This window comes from Microtus pennsylvanicus, chromosome 2 (assembly GCF_037038515.1).
Source record: "Microtus pennsylvanicus isolate mMicPen1 chromosome 2, mMicPen1.hap1, whole genome shotgun sequence".
NCBI classification, from domain to species: domain Eukaryota; kingdom Metazoa; phylum Chordata; class Mammalia; order Rodentia; family Cricetidae; genus Microtus; species Microtus pennsylvanicus.
In genome coordinates this window covers 107273510-107297669 of record NC_134580.1, presented here as the reverse complement: position 1 = coordinate 107297669, position 24160 = coordinate 107273510, and the positions used below count along the sequence as shown (strand labels likewise).

Sequence of the window (24160 nt, the reverse complement as noted above, 5' to 3'; positions counted from 1 at the left end):
GTAGGAAACATCAGAACCCCTCAAAAATGCCTTTCAGGTTGGTGAACTTGCCATAGCTTTATGATGACTGTTTTTATTCCTTGAGTCAAGATACTCCAATTTAAACGCACACAGAGATTCTGTATCTCAGGAACGGGCTCATGGCGGAACTCAAAGGAAACGGATAGATACAACAAAAGAAATCAAATCATTGCCTCCATTCTTTTCTGATTAAAATCTTGTTAGGAAGATATATCTTAGCCTTAAAGCCACTTACTGAACATAGACTAAAGAAGTGGAGAGGGTATGAGGCTCATTGCTAATGACTCTAGTATGCAGCGTTCTTCTTCATGGTCATTCTGAAGCCAGAGCCAGACCATTAGTGCTCTCCTGTCAGTCTGTCCCTCCCTGCCTGCCCCCCCACTTGCTTCCTGGTCTACTCATTTATTAGAGTTTGCATGTGTGTGTGTGACGGTCTTGATATTTGCACATATTCAGTGTATTTTTCCTGTATGGACCGTGTGTTTTCAGAAACTCTTGAATTACATGATGCATAGCATTCGGTCAGCTCCGATGCTTTCATTTTTTTCCTTGCAAGTTTCTCTTGACCTTTATTTTTGGTTGTGTATTTTTTTTCCCAATTTTGATTAATATTTTTTTGATTTATTATTTTTCTTATTTAACTCAAGGCATTCTGTTTTGTGTTGGGCTTTTTCTTCTGAAACGAGTTTTCTTTTTCATCAACTTCATGAATTTTATTAATTTTCCAAACTTTTCTAACTCTATCGTTCCTTCATGTCCTCTTCATTTTTCTTAAACATGTTTAACGATGAAATAAGTTACAGTGTTTTTCAGCATATTTTTCTGCTCCTTATTCCTCGTGATTTTTGTTGTTGTTTTTGAAGGAAGGTCTCACAATGTAGCCCAGTTTTACCTTGAACTTGTGGCAGTCCTCCTGTCTCAGCCTCTTGAGTGCTGGAATTATAGGCATGAGCCACCATGCCTGACTTTTGAATGGTATTATGTAATTGTTCATGCATCTTTTGTGTGAATGTTTTTGCTTACATGTATGTATATGCACTACATAACCCCAGAGGTCAGACGAGGACATCAGATCCCCTGCAACTGGAGTTACAGATAGCGTGGGTGCTGTGATGGAACCTGGATCTTTTCACAAGAGTAGCAAGTGCTAGTTGCCACTGAACCATTGCTAAACCTCTATACAGATCGCATTTGGGTTTTTTTTTCCTGTGGATGGCCTGCATTTAGCCATGATCAAAGACCGGGAAGTGTTGCATCTCTTCTAATACTAGCTGCCACCTATTCCTACAAATTCTTCTTGGTTACCTTGGATTTTTCCCTATTCCACAGGAACATCAGATGTAGCTCTATTGCTGTCTTTTTTTTATCATTATTATTTTATAGTCTCTAATGCCAAGAAAATCCCAATTTTTATTGTTTGCCCTTAACTTGTTTAGTGCAAGGTTTTTAGGATAGATTTTACATATTGTTACTGTTTTCCATGTTTTTCTGCTCACTGTCTATTTGGTCTGTCTCTTCGCTATGTTAGCTTTCAAAGAAATTGAAAAGCGTATTGCTGTTGCTTCTGTCTTCTTCTCAAAAGTTTTGGCAATTCAATGATACTTTATAAATTAGCAAGTAAAATTCTTTTTGCATTATTAAAGTGGAAATTAGAAAAAAATAGGGTAGGTATTCAAGGCAAATGAGAAAGTCAAAAGAACTAAAAGTTGCCAATCCCATTGCTTAACTAAATATTTTCCCCTTCCGTTGAATAAGAAATCGACTGCGATGGAGGAGATTGTCTTGATGAAGCAGCAGCTTCAAGAAAAGGAAGAAGTCGTTAGTACTTTGCAGACTGAGCTCAGGCAGAAACAGGAAGAGCAAGCTGCACAGGTAGGATGATGGCGCCTCCATTAGGATAGAATCCATGGGGTCCAGAATGGTGCAGGTGGCAAGTCAATCCCGGCAGTCACTTGAAAAGCTTGGTAGATGAAAGTATAGTAGCTAGGATATTAAAGCCAAGCCTAGGAGGGTGTGGCAGAAGAAGGTACTTTCCTAACATAGACTAAAGAAGTGGAGGGTATGAAGCTCATTGCTAATGACTCTAGTATGCAGCGTTCTTCTTTTTGGTCATTCTCAATCCAGTGCCACCCTGTTTGCGTGGGCTCCCTCAACTCTGTTTTTCTCAGTTTCTCGTTGTTCTCCTTTGAGGATGCTTTTGTGCCATGCCGCATTTTCATCCCTGGAGACCTTTGCACACAACATGCAGCTGATCTTAGCCATCAGACATATTGGTAACAGAGGTGTCTTCCATGTATTGATGGCTGACAGTTGAACACAGAGAGTTTTATACCCAGAAATTGATAATCTTATCCTATTAACTTCTATTGAAGCTTTCATGCTTCATATATAGTGTAGACTAGGGAAATTTTACACATTTTTTATTCTTTTACGTACTTAAAACAAAGGCAGCGAAGACATATGAATATGGTAACAGTTCCGTTGTGGAGCAAGTCACTCCAAACAAAATACCAAAGGCTAAATGTGTTAACAAAAGTCATTGCCCTAGCATGCAGGAGACTGATGTGTACAGATTATGGGTTTGACACCAGTGTTGGCTGCATGACAAGTTCCAAGCTAGCCCAGGCTATACAGGAAGACCTATCTCAAAAAGTAAAATTGATAAAAGTAGCCTCAGCTTTAAAGTATTTTGTGAACATGGTAATTATAGAAACATAGAGGAAAAAAAGATGGGATTTAAACAGAACCCTGAGAGCTTGGTAACACTCCAGATAAGCCATGTTCTTGTGGGGAAGACAGAGAGGAATCCTGGGAGCTAGGCAACACTCTAGACAAGCTGCGTTCTTGTGGGGAAGAGTTGGGAAAGACAGAAAGAACGCATTAAAGAGAACAGCCTGCAGGAGTGACAGCTGGTCATGGCTCTCTGGGGAGGTGGTGTGCCCTTGAAAACACAAACAGATAAGCACACAAGATAGACTAGCCTTGTATTTCTATTTGTAGAACATTTCGAATAATGTCCATGGCTTGAACTGCTAATTTATAGGAGTGAGGGTCCAGGACCATTTTTGAGCATGAGTCTGGTACTGAAGGAGCTAACAGAAATTTAACTTCACTTGTATGTTTAATTTTCTAATCATTTCAGAATTAAAAAATATCTTCTCCCATATTTATAACATTTTTAGTATCGATGAAGATTTTTTTAATTAAAGTTATATATGAATTGATTGGAGTTTGATAGTAGGCTTTCGTTCTTGTCTGGAAGTTACTGCTGGGCCTCTTGTTCTTCTGACATTCTCACCCTTGCCCCTCAGAGCTGAGGTTTAGAGAAGCACTGTCCGTCGGTGCTGTGTGCCCATCTTTGGAGGTTAGGCTGAAAGAATTGTCTCTGAGCTACTCTGGAGCGTACCTTGTCTAGTTTCTCTGGCATGTGTCTTCAGTTGAGTTCCATGCAGCAGATGGTCCATGAAAAAGACGCCCGCTTTGAAACCCAGGTCTGCCTCCATGAAGATGAGCTGCTTCCGTTAGTAACCCAGGTCCGCCTCCATGAAGATGAGCGGCTTCCGTTAGTAACCCAGGTCCGCCTCCATGAAGATGAGCGGCTTCCGTTAGTAACCCAGGTCCGCCTCCGTGAAGATGAGCGGCTTCCGTTAGTAACCCAGGCAGATGTGGAGACAGAGATGCAGCAGGTGTGTTGCTCACACTCCATGGAATGACTCTTGTTTTGTTAACATTTAATCCAGACCTCTCAGCCACTTTCCATGCCCTGCCCTTCCCTGCTGCGCTCCACACATCCTCCATGTATTCCTTGGCTTCTTATTGGTGTCCTCTCTTTCGTTGCACATCATTTTCTGTCTTGTCCATACTTTCCCTTTTTCCTTATCTCATCAGGTCGGAACTTCTTGAGGACTTGTGGGAGTCAGCAATGGGCTGGTTTCTTTCTCATTTGCAGATTTACTGCGACCATTCATGTCCTAACCCTGATCTAAAACTTCAAATAGATGAAGTCAGTTTTGTATTTAAAAAAAATAAAAGAGGTAAAAAGAGATTTCAAAGGCACATTCTTTTATTAAATCTGTATTTTTAAGGTGTATTGAAAATTGACTTTCTTGTATTTGAGCTTACCCTGTACTAACTCACATTGTGTGTACTTAGAATGTGTATGATGGCCAGAGGACAACTTTGAATGTCATTCCTTCTTTTGGAGGAATTCCAAAAGAATTCCAGCCTGAAGGAAGAACTAGAAAGGGTAAAGTTAGAGAATAAAACCCTTTCTAAGGAGTTTGAGGCTTTAATGGCAAAGAAAAACCTTCTGAGAGAAGATCTGGAGCTTCAAGGAGAAGATAGTGTACTAAAACAAGCTAGCCTAGAGGCCACTGAGAAATTCCCTCAACAAACGGATGGCATCACTGAACAAGAAACACAAGCTCTGGCAGGCAAATCGCAAGAGCAAGATACTCAGAGTGTGAGCGTTAAACTTGAAGATTCCTCACATAGTTTTAGTTCGCCATCCTTTGCCGAGATTTGACTCAGGAGGGCATTTTTCTCGTTTTCTAGTGTCTGGCTGAGCCCCCTGTCACTCTGTTTCTCCATCTCTAACTCAGCAATTCTTCCCTTGAGTTGCTCAGGCTGCTGGAGGTGGTCACTGATGTCATTGTGGGAGCCCAAAGTCTCACTAGTGTCAGGCTTGGCGCTGTTTGCTGAAAGAAGACACAATTGGGGGGAAAGCTATATGGCACCAGAGGAATAGACCCAAAGTTGTCCCCTGGCACCCAGGCTGACTCAGGCCCTTATACACACATGTGCCTGCACCCACATGAACATGCATATGCCTATACATGTTTATGCCTAAAAGCAGTAGCTTATGTCATGCTGGGATTCACTCTGTTCTGAGTCAGAATCCTTGTCCTGGGTTGTTCCAGCCGATTCCAAGTTAGCTCTGCTTCATCCAGGGACCATGCACTCTGAGTTTATGCATTGGAAACCCTGGCACTGCTTTGTTCTCTCGGCACTATTGCACACTTTCTGTCCACTGAATATTGATGAGACAAGTCTTTTAAGAAGCCCTTCCTCTGCTTCTGTAACGTGCTGTGATAGTGTTTCTTAAAGCTGTCACTCTGGTTTTTATCACCTAATGAGCAAGGTATTTTATTCTGTTCTGAATGCGCTCAAATGTCCATCCTTTCACCTTCTTCTCACACCCACGAGAAGCTTCTTTCCCTTCAGCAGTTCTGACACCAGTGCTCCCATCGCATAACCTCTCCAGCAGAGAATAAATGTGCTTGTGTACAAGTCATTCCCAAACTCTCCCGTTCGTATAACTGCCTGCTTAGGAACCTTTAAAAGGCACACGATTGTCTGGGAGAAGCTTAGGATCCCTCCCTTGATCTGCCATGCAAGGCCTGATTATTTGTCCTCATCTTTTCAGCCCTTTACTTGATCTTAAGCCTGCAGGCCATCAGACCCAGCTCTTCAGCAAACAGTGATGGCCTTGAGGACCTTCTACCCACATCACCATCTTATTGGTGGGAATGTATTCCTCGTTGCTTCCTTTTGGGGGCCACTCCAGATCTCAGATTCTCCTGCCACACTTCCCAGTTGCTTGCTTCTGTTTTGCCTTCTTACTTCCAAAGTGCTTGTCATCCCGTTTGACTCGCGCTGCCTGCACACAAGTGCCTATGCTCTCGGCCCTATCTTTTGACCCCATTTGATAATTTTGTTTTTGTCACCTTGTTGTTGGTGTTCTTTGTTCTTGGTGTTGTTAACGATGTATAGTTAGCTATTTGGTCTGTAACACATGCATACCTGGTGGTCTTGGATGTCCTCAGACTGTGGTAACAGTTATTACCATCATGTGGGTGCTAGAATTGACCCCAGCCGAATTCCTCTGGAAGAGCAGACAGTACTCTTAACCACTGAGCCATCTTTCCAGCCCTGCTTCTTAATTTGAAAGAAATTTCTCTTTTCTCGTTGTTTTATGTATTTTTTTTTCTTGTTTCACGGGTAAATTTTCTAACTTACCTTTCCAAGAATGGTGGTATTTTGCTTTGTTGTTAATTCTACTGTGAGTGTATGACATGTGCAGGTGCCTGTGGAGGCCAGGAGAGGGCGCTGGAATTACAGGCAATTTTGAATTGCCCAACATGGGGATTGAACTGGGGTCCTCTGGAAGAGCAGTGAGGGCTCTTAACTGCTGAACTACTTCTCCACCTCCCATTTTGCTATTGAGACAAGGTCTTATTATATAACTGAAGCTTGCCTAGAGCGTTCAGTGTGGGCCAGGCTGCCCCCAAATTCACATCCTCATGCACCAGTCTCGCAAAGGCCAGGGTTACAGGTATGTGCCTCCACACCTGACTGGTTGCTTCTTTTGGTGAGTTTCTCTTGGTAACTCTTTATTGATGCTATAATGATCTGATTGCCTGCATTCTCACCTGTCTCAGCGCCTGTGGTTTCCCCGGCTAATGTGTCATCTGCTTCTGGGCCTCAAGTGTGTGTTGCTGCTGTCCTTTGTTGTCTTCCCGCTCTTGTGTTTGCTGCTTTTTAAAGAGCTACTGGTACGGTAGCATTAATATTTGTGATTGGGTGAAAGGTGTGTGTTGAAGGCTGTTGTCTACCCAGGTGTCCTGACGTCATTTCTGCATCAAGCTCTTAGTGGGTATTGGGAAAGAGTTTTAAACGGATCGCAGTTTTCTAAAGGTGAGTCCATCCTAACATCCATTAACCTTGTGTGTGAGACGCATTGTTTTCTTATTTAATTCTCATGTTTGTATGAGGAAAAGTGCTGATTATCTTCATTTAATAGGTGAGGGAAACAAAGACTTAGATCAACTCTCATCCAAGAAACAGGGTATCCAATTCTAGAGCCCAAGTGTCCTTAACGGTAGGGTGTGCACCTTCTTTATAATAGTGGACATCAGCTCAGCTTGAGTTAAGGCTGGAGTCCAGCTGAGATTGGCTTAGTGATAGAGCCCTTGCCTATGTGCCTGAGTTCTGCCCGAGAATTGAGAAACAAAGACAAGATAAACAAGTCAACAACAACAACAGCACCAACAAGGAAAATGGCTGGTGTTCATGTATAAATACAGAAGTTTATGGCGGGCACATGTGTAAGTGGGAAGCCACTCTTTACATCCCCCTTCACAATAACCTGTAGGTCCCTTAAGTCTGTCTCAGGTCAAAGTCGGAGCTCTGGACCTCAGAGGTGGGGCTATGGGGTAGAATGGAAGGGATGGTTAGGCCCTGGAGCCTTGATGGCAGCTCCTTGGCTGTCTGTGGACTGTGGGAAGGTGCTCACAGTCTGTGGTGCCTGTGTGACAAGAGCGACTGGTCAGTAAGGAATGGGAAGTCACCCTTTGTTCCCTCTGGTTAAAGCTGGAGGAACTGAAGACCCTGCAGCAGCAGTACTTACTGAGGAATCAGGAGGTCATTGAGCTACTGCCACTGAAGGCTCAGCTCCAGGAGTATCAAGAGCAGGCAGAAACCATGCAGATGATGCAGGAGGAACTTAGGCGGGAAAGCCTGGCCTGGCAGCAAGAGCTACATCAGCTCAGGTAGGATGATTCCTGCATCTGCATTTTGACCCTTTACTATTATTATTTTAACACTTTATTTTGAAATAGTTGCTGCTTTATAGAATACTGAGGAAACAGTGAGAGAGCATGTATGTACACTTCACTTAGCTTCCTTCAGTGAAAGCATCCTATATGACATGTACCCGTCACACCCAGCATCCTATGTGACATGTTACATGCCACACCTAGCATCCTATGTGACATGTACCCGTCACACCCAGCATCCTATGTGATGTGTACCTGTCACACCCAGCTTCCTATGTGACATGTACCCGTCACACCCAGCATCCTATGTGATGTGTACCTGTCACACCCAGCTTCCTATGTGACATGTACCCGTCACACCCAGCATCCTATGTGATGTGTACCTGTCACACCCAGCATCCTATGTGACATGTACCCGTCACACCCAGCATCCTATGTGACATGAATATGTCACACCCAGCATCCTATGTGATGTGTACCTGTCACACCCAGCTTCCTATGTGACATGTACCCGTCACACCCAGCATCCTATGTGATGTGTACCTGTCACACCCAGCATCCTATGTGACATGTACCCGTCACACCCAGCATCCTATGTGACATGAATATGTCACACCCAGCATCCTATGTGATGTGTACCTGTCACACCAAGCTTCCTATGTGACATGTACCTGTCACACCCAGCATCCTATGTGACATGAATATGTCACACCCAGCATCCTATGTGACATGTACCCGTCACACCCAGCATCCTATGTGACATGTACCCGTCACACCCAGCATGTGACATGTACCCGTCACACCCAGCTTCCTATGTGACGTGTACCCGTCACACCCAGCATCCTATGTGATATGTACCTTTCACACTCAGCATCCTATGTAACATGTACCTGTCACACCCAGCATCCTATGTGATGTGATACATGTCACACGCAGCTTCTTTTATGCATACCAAAAAAATAGCTGGTGTTCATTAGAAACTCCACTCTTTACCAAATTCAAGAAAATAAGTAAATAAAATAACAACTAATGCCTATTATTTGATATTTTACATGTGCCAGGCTTCGTGTTTGATGAGTGATGTGTGGTGTCTCATTTAATCTTTCAATAGTCCTAAGAAATAACTAGCTTATTCCTAGTTTATTGAAGGAACTTGGCAAGACTAGCATTTGCTCAGTTCTCATACCTAATATATGCAAGAACCAAAGTTCTAAGTCCTTGAGAGTCAACCCTGGTGTTGATTCTGCAATGGGGCATGATGCCGATGAAGGACTGTGGTGGTTTCCAGTGCCCTACCTAGTCCTGCCATCAACATTCCGTATGTGTTGCTGTACACACTGACTCCCTGGTCTCGCCATCCACATTCAGTACTCACTGTTGTACACACTGACTCCCTGGTCTCACCATCCACATTCAGTACATACTGTTGTACACACTGACTCCCTGGTCTCACCATCCACATTCAGTACTCACTGTTGTACACACTGACTCCCTGGTCTCACCATCCACATTCAGTACTCACTGTTGTACACACTGACTCCCTGGTCTCACCATCCACATTCAGTACTCACTGTTGTACACACTGACTCCCTGGTCTCACCATCCACATTCAGTACTCACTGTTGTACACACTGACTCCCTGGTCTCACCATCCACATTCAGTACTCACTGTTGTACACACTGACTCCCTGGTCTCGCCATCCACATTCAGTACTCACTGTTGTACACACTGACTCCCTGGTCTCGCCATCCACATTCAGTACTCACTGTTGTACACACTGACTCCCTGGTCTCACCATCCACATTCAGTACTCACTGTTGTACACACTGACTCCCTGGTCTCGCCATCCACATCCTTACTCACTGTTGTACACACTGACTCCCTGGTCTCACCATCCACATTCAGTACTCACTGTTGTACACACTGACTCCCTGGTCTCACCATCCACATTCAGTACTCACTGTTGTACACACTGACTCCCTGGTCTCGCATCCACATTCAGTACTCACTGTTGTACACACTGACTCCCTGGTCTCACCATCCACATCCGTACTCACTGTTGTACACACTGACTCCCTGGTCTCACCATCCACATCCGTACTCACTGTTGTACACACTGACTCCCTGGTCTCGCCATCCACATTCAGTACTCACTGTTGTACACACTGACTCCCTGGTCTCACCATCCACATCCGTACTCACTGTTGTACACACTGACTCCCTGTTCTCGCCATCCACATTCAGTACTCACTGTTGTACACACTGACTCCCTGGTCTCGCATCCACATTCAGTACTCACTGTTGTACACACTGACTCCCTGGTCTCGCCATCCACATTCAGTACTCACTGTTGTACACACTGACTCCCTGGTCTCGCCATCCACATCCGTACTCACTGTTGTACACACTGACTCCCTGGTCTCACCATCCACATTCAGTACTCACTGTTGTACACACTGACTCCCTGGTCTCGCATCCACATTCAGTACTCACTGTTGTACACACTGACTCCCTGGTCTCGCATCCACATTCAGTACTCACTGTTGTACACACTGACTCCCTGGTCTCACCATCCACATCCGTACTCACTGTTGTACACACTGACTCCCTGGTCTCGCCATCCACATTCAGTACTCACTGTTGTACACACTGACTCCCTGGTCTCCCCATCCACATCCGTACATACTGTTGTACACACTGACTCCCTGGTCTCGCCATCCACATCCGTACTCACTGTTGTACACACTGACTCCCTGGTCTCGCCATCCACATCCGTACTCACTGTTGTACACACTGACTCCCTGGTCTCGCCATCCACATCCGTACTCACTGTTGTACACACTGACTCCCTGGTCTCGCCATCCACATCCGTACTCACTGTTGTACACACTGACTCCTGCAGTTCTGGACATCACTCTGCATTCATTCTGCTGAGTTTTCTTGCCAATTTTGAATTGTGTTTCCCGTTTGGAAACCTAGCTCTTTCCTATGAAGGTCCTCCAGTCCTGCCAATAGGAGCTCCTCCTCCAGTCCTGTCACAGCCCGCTCTCACCCCTTACTGGGTGCTTCCACTTGCAAAATAAATTTTACTCTGATATGTATTAGTTTTGCTACATTGCTAACATTGCCTAAGAATGTTTGGAATATAGAATTTTTCTTCTTTGCACCATGAGTATATTTGAGCCATTTTTTTCATGGTGTAGAATGGAAAAAAGTACCTGGGAACTTCATGAGAAGTGGATGAAGGAGCAGTACATTATGGCAATCGCAGATAAAGATGAGAAGCTCGGTCATCTGCAGAGTCTCCTGCGGTCTTCCTCACAAATCCCTATTCTCTCTGCACAGTACCAGAGACAGGTGAGGAGATCATGTAGTTTGCGCAGGGTGCCACGATCCAGAAAAACATCCTCCTCCTATAAGTAACTGCCCATCTCTCAACTTCTACAGTGGGCATGATTTCTTCTAGGGGGAGGAGTTAAGTATGAACTGTCTGAGGAGACAATGCCACGGACGTTTGTTTCCTGGCAAGCATCCCCAGAAACATCAGTCTCCGTCGATGGCTCACAAAACCTTGAGACAGAACTTCTCAGGGCTCAGCTTAATAACAGCTTAGACGAAATTCACCAGAAAGAATCAAGAACTGAGCAGCTGAACAGCAAGGTACGTGTTTTGTGCTAGACTGAAATTCAGTTTCTTTTTTTCTCTTCCTGGTGGTAAGATTCAGCACAGGCACCAGCTCCAGCAGAACTTAGGAACAAAAGTTATAAGAGCGAGTGTTTATTCCAGAGCAGAGGACACAGGCCACATTCCCCTCGCCCTTGGCCGGTCTTTGAGAGTGACTTGGGGAAACCGATGCAGAAACTTCACCCCATCTTATCACGTGTTAGTAATGTGTCAGCATCTCCTCATGCATCTCCATCAGTCACTGTCTTCCTGCTGCTTTGACTGGTCCAAGTGTTCTCAATGGCTCCTCCCAGTCCTGCCCTCTTCAGAGAAACATAGATAGGTAGGGTCTGCCAAAATTAGACGTCATGCATGAAGCTAGTGGTTAGTGAGTCCAGGGGTCTGTGAGAAAAGTTGTGAATGCCCGCAAATGTCTGCACAGTGTGGGGTGGGTGCGTGCATCTTCTCACAGGAAGTCACAACACGGGTGAAAGTGCTCACCTCACAATCCTGATGACTTCCGTTTCATCTCTGGATCCCACAGTGGAAAGATAGCATCAGCTCCTGAGCGCCGCTCTTCTGTGTTCTCTACATGTGTGCTGTAGAATGAACATTCCTACACTCATGCATGTGTATTTCACACATGCACACAAACACACGCAAATACTAATTACATTGTGATTCAAAAATCATAAAAATCAGGAGATGATTTTCCCTGATAAGGAGAAAAGCCCACTTGCTCAAGGCTGCAGTCATTCTGAAGTCAGTGGTCATGTGTGTGACTAGTGTGTTTACCACACATACAAGGGACTTGTTAGAGGGATAAATTCAACCATCACTAGAATGTCAGACTCCATAGGCTTTGGATTCAAATGAACTGATAAACTAAATGGCTTAGTTTTGTTTGGTGGGGAGGGGTCTCCTCTCACCTACCTATTACAGAGGTTCTGACCTTTGTAGCTCTGTGGCTGTGAAGACCCAGTGACTCCTTCCGGTCACACCTCAGCTCTTGTCCCTCTCTAAATGCTAGTCTGTAGCTCTGTCGGGGCTTTTCCTCCTATGACAGCATTTTAAACAGAAACAGGTGTTTATAGATGATGAAATAAATTATTTTGGTAGATGATAACAGCTGAAATTTTTTAATGATTTATCAAAGTAAAATGTAATTGGTTGTCTTCTACTCTTTTTATGCTAGCTCTTTTGGGAGCCCACCATCCAGCTCCCAAATAAATACACACACAGAGGCTTATTATTACTTATAAAATCCCAACCTTATCTTGTCTCTATCCAGCTTTTCTTTTTTTTTATTGAAAGAAAAGAAAAGAAATTTCCGCCTCCTCCCAGCCTCCCATTTCCCTCCCCCTCCTCCCACTCCTCTCCTCCTCCCCCACTCCTCTCCCCCTCCCTCTCCAGTCCGAAGAGCAGTCAGGATTCCCTGCTCTGTGGAAAGTCCAAGGTCCTTCCCCCTCCATGCAGGTCTAGGAAGGTGAACATCCATACTGGCTAAGCTCCCACAAAGCCAGAACCCAGTAGGATCAAAACCCAGTGCCATTGTCTTTGGCTTCTCTTCAGCCCTCATTGTCTGCCATGTTCAAAGAGTCCGGTTTTATCCCATGCTTTTTCGGTCACTGTCCAGCTGGCCTTGGTGAGCTCCCAATAGATCAGCCCCACTGTCTCAGTGAGTGGGTGCACCTCTCGTGGTCCTGACTTCCTTGCTCATGTTCTCCCTCCTTCTGCTCTTCATTGGGACCTTGGGAGCTCAGTCCGATGCTCCGGTGTGGGTCTCTGTCTCTATCTCCATCCATCGCCAGATGAAGGTTCTATGGTGATATGCAAGATATTCACCAGTATGGCTATAGGATAGGGTCATTTCAGGTTCCCTATCCTCAGCTGCCCAAGGAGCTAACTGGGGACATCGCCCTGGGCACCTGGGAGCCCCTCTATGTTCAAGTCTCCTGCCAACCCTAAGATGGCTCCCTTAATTAAGTTATGTGATTCCCTGCTCCTCTATCCAACCTTCCTTTCTCCCAATCATCCCCAAGTCCCCCCCCATTATCCCCTTCTTACTTTTCTCTCCCCATCTCCCCTTAGTCCCCTCCCAACCCACCCCCAAGTTCCCAATTTTTTGCCCAGCAATCTTGTCTACTTCCCATACGCAGGATAACAACTATATGTTTTTCTTTGGGTTCACCTTCTTACTTAGCTTCTTTAGGATCACAGATTATAGACTCAATGACCATTATTTGTGGCTAGAAACCAATTAAGAGTCAGTACATCCCTTGTTCCTCTTTTTGGGTCTGGGATACCTCACTCAGGATAGTGTTTTCTATTTCCATCCATTTGCATGCAAAATTCGAGAAGTCATTGTTTTTTACTGCTGAGTAGTACTCTAATGTGTATATATTCCACACTTTCTTCATCTATTCTTCTATTGAAGGATATCTAGGTTTTTTTCCAGGTTTTGGCTATAACAAATAATGCTGCTATGAGCATAGTTGAACAAATGCTATTGTCATATGATAGGGTATCTCTTGGGTATATTCCCAAGAGTGGTATTGTTGGGTCCAGGGGTAGGTTGATCCCGAATTTCCTGAGAAACCGCCACACTGCTTTCCAAAGTGGTTGCACAAGTTTACATTCCCACCAGCAATGGATGAGGGTACCCCTTCCTCCACAGCCTCTCCAGCAAAGGCTATCATTGGTGTTTTTGATTTTAGCCATTCTGACAGGTGTAAGATGATATCTCAAAGTTGTTTGGATTTGCATTTCCCTGATTGCTAAGGAGGTAGAGCATGATCTTAAGTGTCTTTTGGCCATTTGAACTTCTTCTGTTGAGAATTCTCTGTTCAGTTCCGTGCCCCATTTTTTAATTGGGTTAATTAGCATTTTAAAGTCTAGCTTCTTGAGTTCTTTATATATTTTGGAGATCAGACCTTTGTCTGTTGCAGGGTTGGTGACAATCTTCTCCGAGTCAGTAGGTTGCCTTTTTGTCTTAGTGACAGTGTCCTTTGCTTTACAGAAGCTTCTCAGTTTCAGGAGGTCCCATTTATTCAATGTTGCCCTTAATGTCTGTGCTGCTGGTGTTATACATAGGAAGCGATCTCCTGTCCCCATCTGTTGTAGTGTACTTCCCACTTTCTCTTCTATCAAGTTCAGTGTGTTCAGGTTGATATTGAGGTCTCTGATCCATTTGGACTTGAGTTTTGTGCATGGTGATAGATATGGGTCTATTTTCATTCTTTTACAGGTTGACATCCAGTTGTGCTAGCACCATTTATTGAAGATGCTTTCTTCCATTGTATGCGTTTAGCTCCTTTATCAAAAATGAGGTGTTCATAGGTTTGTGGGTTAAAATCCAGGTCTTCTATATGATTCCATTGGTCGACTTTTCTCTTTTTATGCCAATACCACACTGTTTTCATTACTGTAGCTCTGTAATATAGTTTGAAGTCAGGGATAGTAATGCCTCCAGATGATCATTTATTGTATAAGATTGTTTTGGCTATCCTGGGTTTTTTGTTTTTCCATATAAAGTTGATTATTGTCCTCTCAAGATCTGTGAAGAATTTTGATGGGACCTTGATGGGGATTGCATTGAATCTATAAATTGCCTTTGGTAGAATTGCCATTTTTACTATGTTGATCCTCCCAATCCAAGAGCAAGGGATGTCCATCCATTTTTTGTTATCCTCTTCAATTTCTTTCTTCAATGCCTTAAAGTTCTTGTCAAATAGATCTTTCACTTCCTTGGTTAGATTTACCCCAAGATATTTTATGCTGTTTGTGGCTATCATGAATGGAGAAGGTTCTCTGATTTCCCTCTCTGCTTCCCTATCCCTTGTGTATAGGAGGGCGACTGATTTTTATGAAGTTGATCTTGTATCCTGCCACATTACTAAAGGTGTTTATCAGATGTAGGAGTTCTTTGGTGGAGTTTTTGGGGTCGCTTATGTATACTATCATATCATCTGCAAATAACAAAAGTTTAACTTCTTCCTTTCCAATTCGTATCCCCTTGATCCCCTTATGTTGTCTTATTGCTGTTGCTAGAACCTCAAGCACTATATTGAAGAGGTATGGAGAGTGTGGACAGCCCTGTCCTGTTCCTGATTTTAGTGGGATGGCTTTGAGTTTCTCTCCATTTAACTTGATGTTAGCTGTCGGCCTGCTGTAAATAGCTTTTATACATTTAGGTATGACCCTTGTAGCCCTGATCTCTCCAAGACTTTTATCATAAAGGGATGTTGAATTTTGTCAACAGCTTTTGCAGCATCTAATGAAATGATCATATGGTTTTTTCTTTCAGTTTATTTATATGATAAATTACATTGATAGATTTTCCTATGTTGAACCAGCCCTGCATCTCTGGGATGAAGCCTACTTGATCATAATGGATAATTTTTCTAATGTGTTCTTGGATTCAGTTTGCCAGTATTTTGTTGAGGATTTTTTGCATCGGTGTTCATGAGCGAGATTAGCCTGTAATTCTCTTTCTTGGTTGAGTCTTTTGTGGTTTTGGTATCAGAGTAACTGTAGCTTCATAAAAGGAATTTGGCAATGCCTCTTTTGTTTCTATATTGTGAAATACATTAAGGAGTATAGGTATTATTAGGTCTTCTTGGAAGTTCTGGTAGAATTCCGCATTGAAACCATCTGGTACTGGGCTTTTTTTGGTAGGGAGGTTTTTGATAACAGTTTCTAATTCTTCGCGACTAACAGGTCTATTTAGATTGTTCCCCTGCTCCTGGTTTAACTTTGGTATATGGTATTTATCTAAAAGAGTGTCCATTTCTTTTACATTTTCCAGTTTTGTGGCATACAGGCTTTTGTAGTAAGATCTAATGATTCTCTGAATTTCCTCTGTGTCTGTGGTTTTGTCCCCCTTTTCATTTCTGATCTTATTAATTTGCATATTCTCTCTCTGCCGTTTGATTAGTTTGGATAGGGGTTTGTCAATCTTGTTGATTTTTTCCAGAAACCAGCTTTTTGTTTCATTGATTCTTTGGATTGTTTTCTGTGTTTCTATTTTACTGATTTCAGTCCTCAGTTTTATTATTTCCAGTCTTCTACTCCTCCTAGGTGAGTCTGCTTCTTTTTTTTTTTTTCTAAAGCTTTCAGGTGGGCTGTTAAGTCTCCAATATGTGCTTTCTCCGTCTTCTTTAAGTGGGCACTTAGTGCTATGAGCTTTCCTCTTAGGACTGCTTTCATAGTGTCCCATAGGTTTGAGTATGTTGTTTCTTTATTTTCACTGAATTCCAAGAAGACTTTAATTTCTTTCTTTATTTCTTCTTTGATCCAGATGTGGTTCAGTAGTTGACTGTTCAGTTTCCATGAGTTTGTAGGCTTTCTGGGGGTAGCATTGTTGTTGAATTCTTAGTTTAATCCATGGTGATCTGATAAGACACAGGTGGTTACTAATATTTTTTTGTAACTGTGAAGGTTTGCTTTGTTACCGAGTATGTGGTCAATTTTTGAGAAGGTTCCATGAGCTGCAGAGAAGAAGGTATATTCTTCCCTATTTGGGTGTATCCAGCTTTTCTTTAACTTATATTATTCTGACTAACTTTGCCTCTGGGCTTTTTACTTTTCTCACTTCCGTGTACCGTACTTTCCCTCTTACTCTGCATCTTGCTAAGTAGGGGTGGGGGGTGGCCTCTGCCATCCTCCTCTCCTTATTCTCTCTTGATCATCCCTCAGATTTCTCCTTCTATGTATTCTCTCGGCCTGCCTGCCAGCCCCGCCTGTCCTTTCGTCTGCCTTGCTACTGGCCATTCATCTCTTGATTAGACCATCAGTTGTTTTAGACAGGCCAAGAATCACAGCTTCACGGAGTTAAACAAATGCAACATATACTAAAGTCACACACATTAAAGTAATATTCTACAACAGTTAACACACAAAAGTAACAGATCATTGGCATAGAAGGCTACGTGTTCACAAAGAGATGTGTTACAAGCAGTCAAGATAAAGAACCAGGATGTCTCACACCCCGGCAAGTCCGTCATTCCTCTTCTAATCACAGGCTTAGAACTAAGTGGAGCCGTTTGCAGTATGAACATACTGCTATAGTCCATCATCACTCTGGATAAGAAATAGTTCTCTTTGGAATCTGGCTACAAGGAAGGCACCTCCCTAGCCTCACTCATCCACTAGTTAACAAGTAACTGTCATTTGCCGGCTGAGAGTCTGGTCATGTGGTAGGCACTGAGGACACACATAAAACCTTAAGTCATGTGAGCTTAGTCTCACTCCCTGTGGGTCCCAGCTTCTCACTTGAGATGAAGTTGAGGGGCCGCCACACGTGTTTCTCTCTAACCCTGTCTGCCCTCGCTCCTTTGCTAAATGCTAAGGTGTTCTACACAGTTCTACCTGCTTAGCTCAATGTCTCTGTGCAGTGTAGAAATGTGATAGAAACCTTAAAACGTGACTAATGGTATAATGTTAGTCTAGCCTTAGTGGACTGAATTCAGTTAGCCTGTGAGTAAAGTAGCGGCAGAAACTGAGGAGCCTAAGTGGTCTGTGCACTGCACATCTCTGTAGTGGCAGCCCCACAGCAGCCGTTCCTATGAGCAGTGGTTGCTCCAGTGAGACTCCATGTACACTGGGAGGGCCGTGCCCCTGGATCCTATGCCTGCTCCTAACCCCAGAAACCTAGACAGAATGCAGACAGCCAAGACGGGTTACGAGTGGCTGATTAGTGATCGACTATTTGTCTTTGTAGTTCATAAGCCTTTGCTTCCAACAAGTTTATGGGTCTGACTTCTGTTTCTAGATTTACTAGAGACAAAATGAGAAACAATTTTATTTACTTTTTTTTAATTTTTTTTATTGATAAAAGGAGAATAAAGAAAAGAAAAAAAAAGAAAAACAAATTTCCACCTCCTCCCAGCCTCCCATTTCCCTCCCCCTCCTCCCACTCATCTTCCCCTCCTCCCACTCTTCTCCCCCTCCTCCCACCCCTCTCCCCTTCCCCCTACTCCTCTCCCCCTCCCTTTCCACTCCAAAGAGCTGTCAGGGTTCCCTGCCCTGTGGTAAGTCCTAGGTCCTCCCCCCTCCATCCATATCTAGGAAGGTGAACATCCAGACTGGCTAGGCTCCCACCAAGCCAGCACATTGCGTAGGATCAAAACCGCGTGCCATTGTCCTTGGCGTCTCATCAGCCCTCATTGTTCGCCATGTTCCGAGAGTCCAGTTTTATCCCATGCTTTTTGTGGTAACAGTCCAGCTGGCCTTGGTGAGCTCCCAGTAGATCATCTCCACTGTTTCAGTGGGTGGGTGCACTCCTCGTGGTCCCGACATCTTTGCTCATGTTCTCACTCCTTCTGCTCCTCATTGGGACCTTGGGAGAAACAATTTTAAAATGGGGAGATTTGTTTTGCTTGCGTTTACTTGTGTTTGGTGTACCTGGGGGCTGTTCATTCCAGCTAGGATTGCTTCTCCTGTGGTGGGAGAGCATGGGGTTAGTCCTCACCCTGGAGTTCTATTGTACTCAGCCCACCACCCTCAAATAACTTTAGCTCCCCCAAAATTCGCACCCTTTTCTTCAGTAACAGCCTTTCTTCCCACACCCATGCCTTTCCAGTGCCCTTACTGTAGTTTAGATTGGGGAGCATCATAAAGTAGGTGGGACTCAAGACTGAGATCCACACCTGTAAGCCTTGCTCTGGGAGCTGCTGCTGCCATGGCCTTGAGTAGTGTAAACTTACTTCCTTTTTCCATCTGTAAAAAAGGAGGGAGGTGCTTTCTCTGCTTCTTTCAATGAAGATGGAATTTGTCCAAATGTTTTATAAACTGAAACTTGATCTTTAGAGTAACAACCACACACAGTCATCTGGAGCCACGTTCAGTTACAGAGCACGTTGTGATCATGTGTGCTATCTGTGTGCATCCAATGCGTTTTCCCAGATGTCTCTAGAAAACTGTTTTCTCTGAAACATTGATGAACTTTCTTAACAAACACGTAGAAGAGAATCAAGAGAACACAAGACTCATAGCCAGATCCATCCATTTCCTGTGACCCAAGCCTTCCCGTGTCTCCGTGGTGGGTACTCAGGAGGACGTCTCCATGGCTACCAATGTATCTGGGTGTTAATCGTGACTGAAGTTTAAAATGACAGTCCACAAGTGAAGAAGCCCAATTCTGGTTCAAGAGGAGTCCATCCCAGTCAGCTAAATGTTTTCACTCATAGTAAAAATGTTTTCTGGTTTAGAAACCAGCAGTTAGATTGCTTTGCCAGGTAGTGGGTACCCTGACTGAACTTGTGCAGGGACATATCTGACTGTGGCTTATCCCTCGGGACCTAGAGAAAAGGTTGGCATACTGTTTCTACTTGGTGAGCATCTGGGCTCTCACTTCCGCTTCACAAGTACACATAGAGACATATAACTTCTGTCTGCTCCCTTGGAAACATGCACACCCAGTAATACTATGACACACATTTTTAAGTGTGAGCTTGCTCTCTGTCTATACTGAGTTCTAGGGCTTGTTATTTATTAGTAATTTTAGCATGGAACCAACCTTCTGCGCTTTGCATACATTCCTGGAATAGCCTGTTCTACTGGAATTTTTGTTAGGGGGTTGGTTCTCTTTAATCGTTATTCAGTTCATAGTCCTTGGAACCAGTAAAAATAAACCAGTTTCCTGCTCTTCTTCCAGAATTAGTTTCCTTTCATGGCTGAAACACTTAGGTATTTTTCCCTTTATAGAAGCAGACCGTGGTAGGACTCTAAGGTAGATTCTGCACTGCAAATCAGGTAGGTCCTGCAAGTTCAGGCCAGTTGCCTAAGCACTGCTTCCAGTGATGTGGTCTGGGCTGGCACTTATCCTCACCCCTGCTGCGATTCTCTCAGCTGCTAGAGGAGGAGAATACCCTCTCCATCCACCTCAGCAATGCCAGCCAGAGTCTCCTCAAGAGACAGCACCCCTGTAATGACCTCTTCAAGTACTGTGCTGTCCTGGAGAAGCAGGTGCAGGAGCTGCAGGTGGTAAGGCAGCGGCGGGAAGTGCTCAGAGTGATAGCTAGGGACTGTCGCTTCCCTACACGGTGGAAGGCTCTCAGTTTGCACACACATGGTGTCTGAAGAGCTTCCCTCACAACTGTTGTTGTTTCTAGGGGCCACCAAATGGACTCAATCCAGGCGTGCCCCAGGAAAGCAATGAAAAGAGGGATCCGGAGGCCACAGGGGAGACACAGCCAAGGTACAGGAGCGTGATTCGCCCTCCATCATACACTGTGTGCAAAGAAATTGGGTGGTAGACAAGAGAGGGTGATGGGTGAATATGATAAAACTATATTATCTACGTGTATGAAAACATCGTAATGAAACCTATTGTTGTGTATGGCCAGTGTATGTTATTTTAATGAAATTGGGTTGTAATCTTGGTGGAGTAGAGTTCGCCATATGCTCTTAGTGTGGCAGGGGGCAAGGTCAGAGGACAATGTTGGGTGTCTTTGTGTAACCCTTTCTAACATTGTCCCCTGAGACAGAGTTTCTCATTGAACCTGGCACTTGCCATTTTTCAGTGACCAGGGGTCATTAGCCATCCTCCTGCCTCTGTCTTCTCCCTAGCCCTGGGGACTGCAGGTGCACACAATCAGGCAGCTCTCACATGGCTGCCGGGGGTGGGGATGCAGATCCTCATGCTTGCAAAGCCAGCGCTCTTCCCAACTGAGCCATCTCCAGGACCCCAGCGTCAGAGCTTTTAAAGGGCCAAATGAACGCATTCTCATCACCTGTCTGACTCCCAGATTTTGTTTGTTTGTTTTTGAGACAAGTTCTTTCTGAGTAGCTCTGGCTGGCCTGAAACTTGATTTGTAGACCAGGCTGGCCTTGAAGTCACAGCAATGCCCTGCCTCTGCCTCCCAAGTGCTGTGATTAAAACTATATGTCACCGCACCTAGCTAGCCAATTGAAATTTTAAAGATTGTAACCTAGGGGAAATAGAAGAGCACTTAAGAAGGAGTGTGGCTTGATTTATTGGCAAATGCACTACCTAACCCTGAACTTCCCTTTGCCAGTCACCGGCTTTTGGCCATCTAGGAGGGCATGAATGTGTGTGATATTGTGGGTACTCTACCACAAATGTGACTGGAAAGACACAGCTGTGTCCTGCTCATTACTTATTCCACATCAAGGAAACTGGAGATCACTGTGTGTGAGAAGGTGGTGTGGCTGCAAGCGTTCTGTTGCTGAGATCCCCTTTACGTGGAAAGAAACAGCAGACACCTCCATTATGTGTGTAAGGGCGAGTCACTGTGTCTGCCGTCTCTTCCCTCAGAATGAACGGCACTAGGGGTGTTTGTGCCTTCTTGCAATGCCTTCCCCAGGGAGCAGGTCTTAGCTGAGATTTCCTTCTTTCCCATCCAGCTTCCATACAGCTTTTGTTCTCAACGCCGTCTAGGTAGCCTTGAGGGTAGGCTCTACGGGAACACAGTGCAGCTTGTGTAGTGGCCTTGCAGAGACTTTCAGACACATTTGTTCATGGCCGTTTCTCTGCCACTTATGAGAAACCTGGTCCGTGGGGAGGCTCAGGACCACTTGAGACAGCTTAGTCAGGATGAGTCTGGAGCCTGTGTCTGGACCACGTTAACCTAAGGTTAGCCCCTCCCCCCTTTCCTTCGGACTGAGAGCAGAATGAAGGCCAGGTGTTGGTGATGCACACCTTTAATCCCAGCACTTGGGAGGCAGAGGCAGGTGGATCTCTGTGAGTTTGAAGCCAGCCTGGTCTACTGAGCAAGTTCCAGGGCAGACTCCCTAGGTGCATAGAGAAACCCTGTCTCAGAAAACAAAACAATGATAACAACAAACCCAGAATGGAGAGCAGGGCCACTAAATATGGCCCACCTGAACCAGGTTCAGATTAAGGTATTTCCTCTCTGCTGAAGAAGACAGCAACCCATAGAGAAGTGTCCAGTTGATGGAGATTCCCTGTGTGGGGAAGAAACATGAAGAGGAAGGGGCTTCGCATGCCCCCCACTCCAGTTAAAATGTCTGCCCTGAGTGACGAGACAGGCCTTGCCCTGTTGTTCACAGAGGCCACTGAGTAATGGCAGCTTCTCCTTAAATGGAGAATTTCCAGAATGAAGTAATAAGTACATCAGCAGAAATCAGAGCAGAAGCTGCAGGCGCTGCAGTGGCTGCAGCTCAGCCTCATGCTAAGAGTCCTACAAAATTTCTTGAGTTCTTTGCCTATTATAAATTGAAAAAAAAAATGTTGAGCGTGATGGAGCATGCCTGTAATCCCAGCCCTGGGGAGCAGAGCCAGGACAATCGTAAGTTCAAAGCCAGTTTGGGCTGCATAGTAAGCCCCTTGCTCAAAAACAAAGAAAAAACCAGGGTGGGGTGGAGACGGAAGGGGAGAGAGAAATGAGTGAGTTTCTGAATGAAATGTAGTGGGGGGGGGGGAACATGAGGCATAAAGACAAACGGGCATTGGGTTCTAGTTCCCTTGTTAGTCGTGCTTCCATGGGTCAGACACTAACCAGCTTCCCAGCCGGAAGCACCCAAGCCAGCATCCTCAATAAGCAGTTCCTTTACTACTGTGTGGGCCTGGCCTATGGGAGAAATTTCTGCTGCCAGTCCCCAAGCCACCTTCCCAGGATGGCTGGGAAGATGCTCATGCAGGGGATGTGTGCTGTATCTTTCTCTCCACACAGGCTGGGGCACAGTGAAGTCAATCCACCCCGGACTTCTACGATTGGTACCGGTGGCTCTCCCGAAACATCCATTCTGATAGATGTCTCAGACAGCAGCTGCGGAAGGGTAAGAGGGAAGGACGCAGGGAGAACTCGGCTGTGGGAACAGGCTGAGGTATGGAGATGGGCAATGTTATTGGTGTTCAGCCCCTGAGGAAACATTCTCCTGGAGTGCCCCTCTGCTGTGAGGATGGGATCAGCTGGCTAAGATGCAGAATTACTGGTGAAGAGAAAGAGCCTCAGGTGGAGCTGACTTCCTCATGTTGTTGTTTTGTTTTGTTTGTTTCAGACCCCCAGTACTGCTCTTTGGAAGAGGATTCTTCCGCGTTCACTGTAACATCTATTCCTGATGGCTCATGTGCTCCTCATCCTGTTTTTCACAAGTTATAAATAAACTTTTCACTTTATATATATAAACAGCTCTCAGAACTTGTAATTCCTTCATCTCTAATGTCAGAATTTTAGTTTTTAGAACAGCCTTCCCACTTCCAACCCTTCCGTATCTTAGAAAGTTCCCATAACAACAGAGGACAGGTTGGGACTCAAGGCCTGGTGCATCCTGTTTTCTGGATGTCCCTCCACTGGGGCTGGGGCATGTGTGCGTGTCCTGAAGCCACTCAGGAGCCGGAGCATCACAACTTCTAGCTCAAGAACCCCTGAGCTACGGCTCATGGTTGTAAGTTATTCTGTCTTCAATGCCATTGTCACCCGGCTCTGTGAACAGGGCTGAGACAATGGGAAGAGAAGACGAAACTCCTGATCCAGACCTGAGAGCAGTGGTCTCGAGTGACACCACTGTGCCTGTGCCCCCCCCCTTGCTAGCCGCCGGCTTTCTCATTGCCGACATCACATCTTCCCTTCTGTGCTCATCACCTGAAGAGGGAGACTGATGGGCTCACCGATCAGCTCTATGTTCTATGGTGATTCCATTTTAGTCACAACCTCCCAAGGACTTTCCTGAACTATTGTAAAATAATAAAGCGTTATTTTCGGAATGAAGATTTGTGTGAGGTTGTCTGTCAGCACAGTTGTTACGTACCTGTGTCTGCTCTCTGGAGAGTGGAGGAGGGATGGTTCCCAGAGTACTAAAGTTCTGAAAAGCCTCCCTTCTCACTGACCAGCCTCAGAGGGCTGTGAGCATCCTTCTAGCCTCAGCTGCTGAAGCCAAAGCAGAGGAGGTGGGGGGAAGAAATCCACCCCGAGACTGAGTTAAAGAAGCAGAG

The 24160-nt window shown here is 44.8% G+C and overlaps 1 protein-coding gene across 3 annotated transcripts; it reads left to right on the top strand.

Moving 5' to 3' along the window:
• Positions 1-1779: 1779 nt before the first annotated feature.
• Positions 1780-23354, top strand: LOC142843960 (uncharacterized). Of its 3 annotated transcripts, none has more exons than XM_075962124.1 (7): positions 1780-1893; positions 3513-3707; positions 7393-7571; positions 10782-10935; positions 20355-20440; positions 22899-23004; positions 23227-23354. In XM_075962124.1, exons 1-7 carry the CDS (start codon positions 1789-1791, stop codon positions 23272-23274), a joined length of 873 nt encoding a protein of 290 aa, XP_075818239.1. In that variant the 5' UTR covers positions 1780-1788; the 3' UTR covers positions 23275-23354. The 3 variants fall into 3 exon arrangements, with proteins under 3 accessions (XP_075818239.1, XP_075818238.1, XP_075818240.1); XM_075962123.1 differs by having other exon boundaries at positions 3459-3707; XM_075962125.1 differs by lacking the exons at positions 22899-23004; positions 23227-23354 and adding an exon at positions 11045-11238 and having other exon boundaries at positions 3459-3707; positions 20355-20441.
• The last annotated feature ends 806 nt before the right edge of the window (positions 23355-24160 follow it).

What these genes read in the sequence shown, in the direction of transcription:
- LOC142843960 (XM_075962123.1), top strand. Translation starts at nt 1,789, where the DNA reads ATGGAGGAGATTGTCTTGATGAAGCAGCAGCTTCAAGAAAAGGAAGAA. An exon ending in TGGAGACAGAGATGCAGCAG is followed by an intron (nt 3,708 to 7,392) that starts GTGTGTTGCTCA and finishes CTCTGGTTAAAG; the next exon opens with CTGGAGGAACTGAAGACCCT. An exon ending in CAGACAGCAGCTGCGGAAGG is followed by an intron (nt 23,005 to 23,226) that starts GTAAGAGGGAAG and finishes TGTTTGTTTCAG; the next exon opens with ACCCCCAGTACTGCTCTTTG.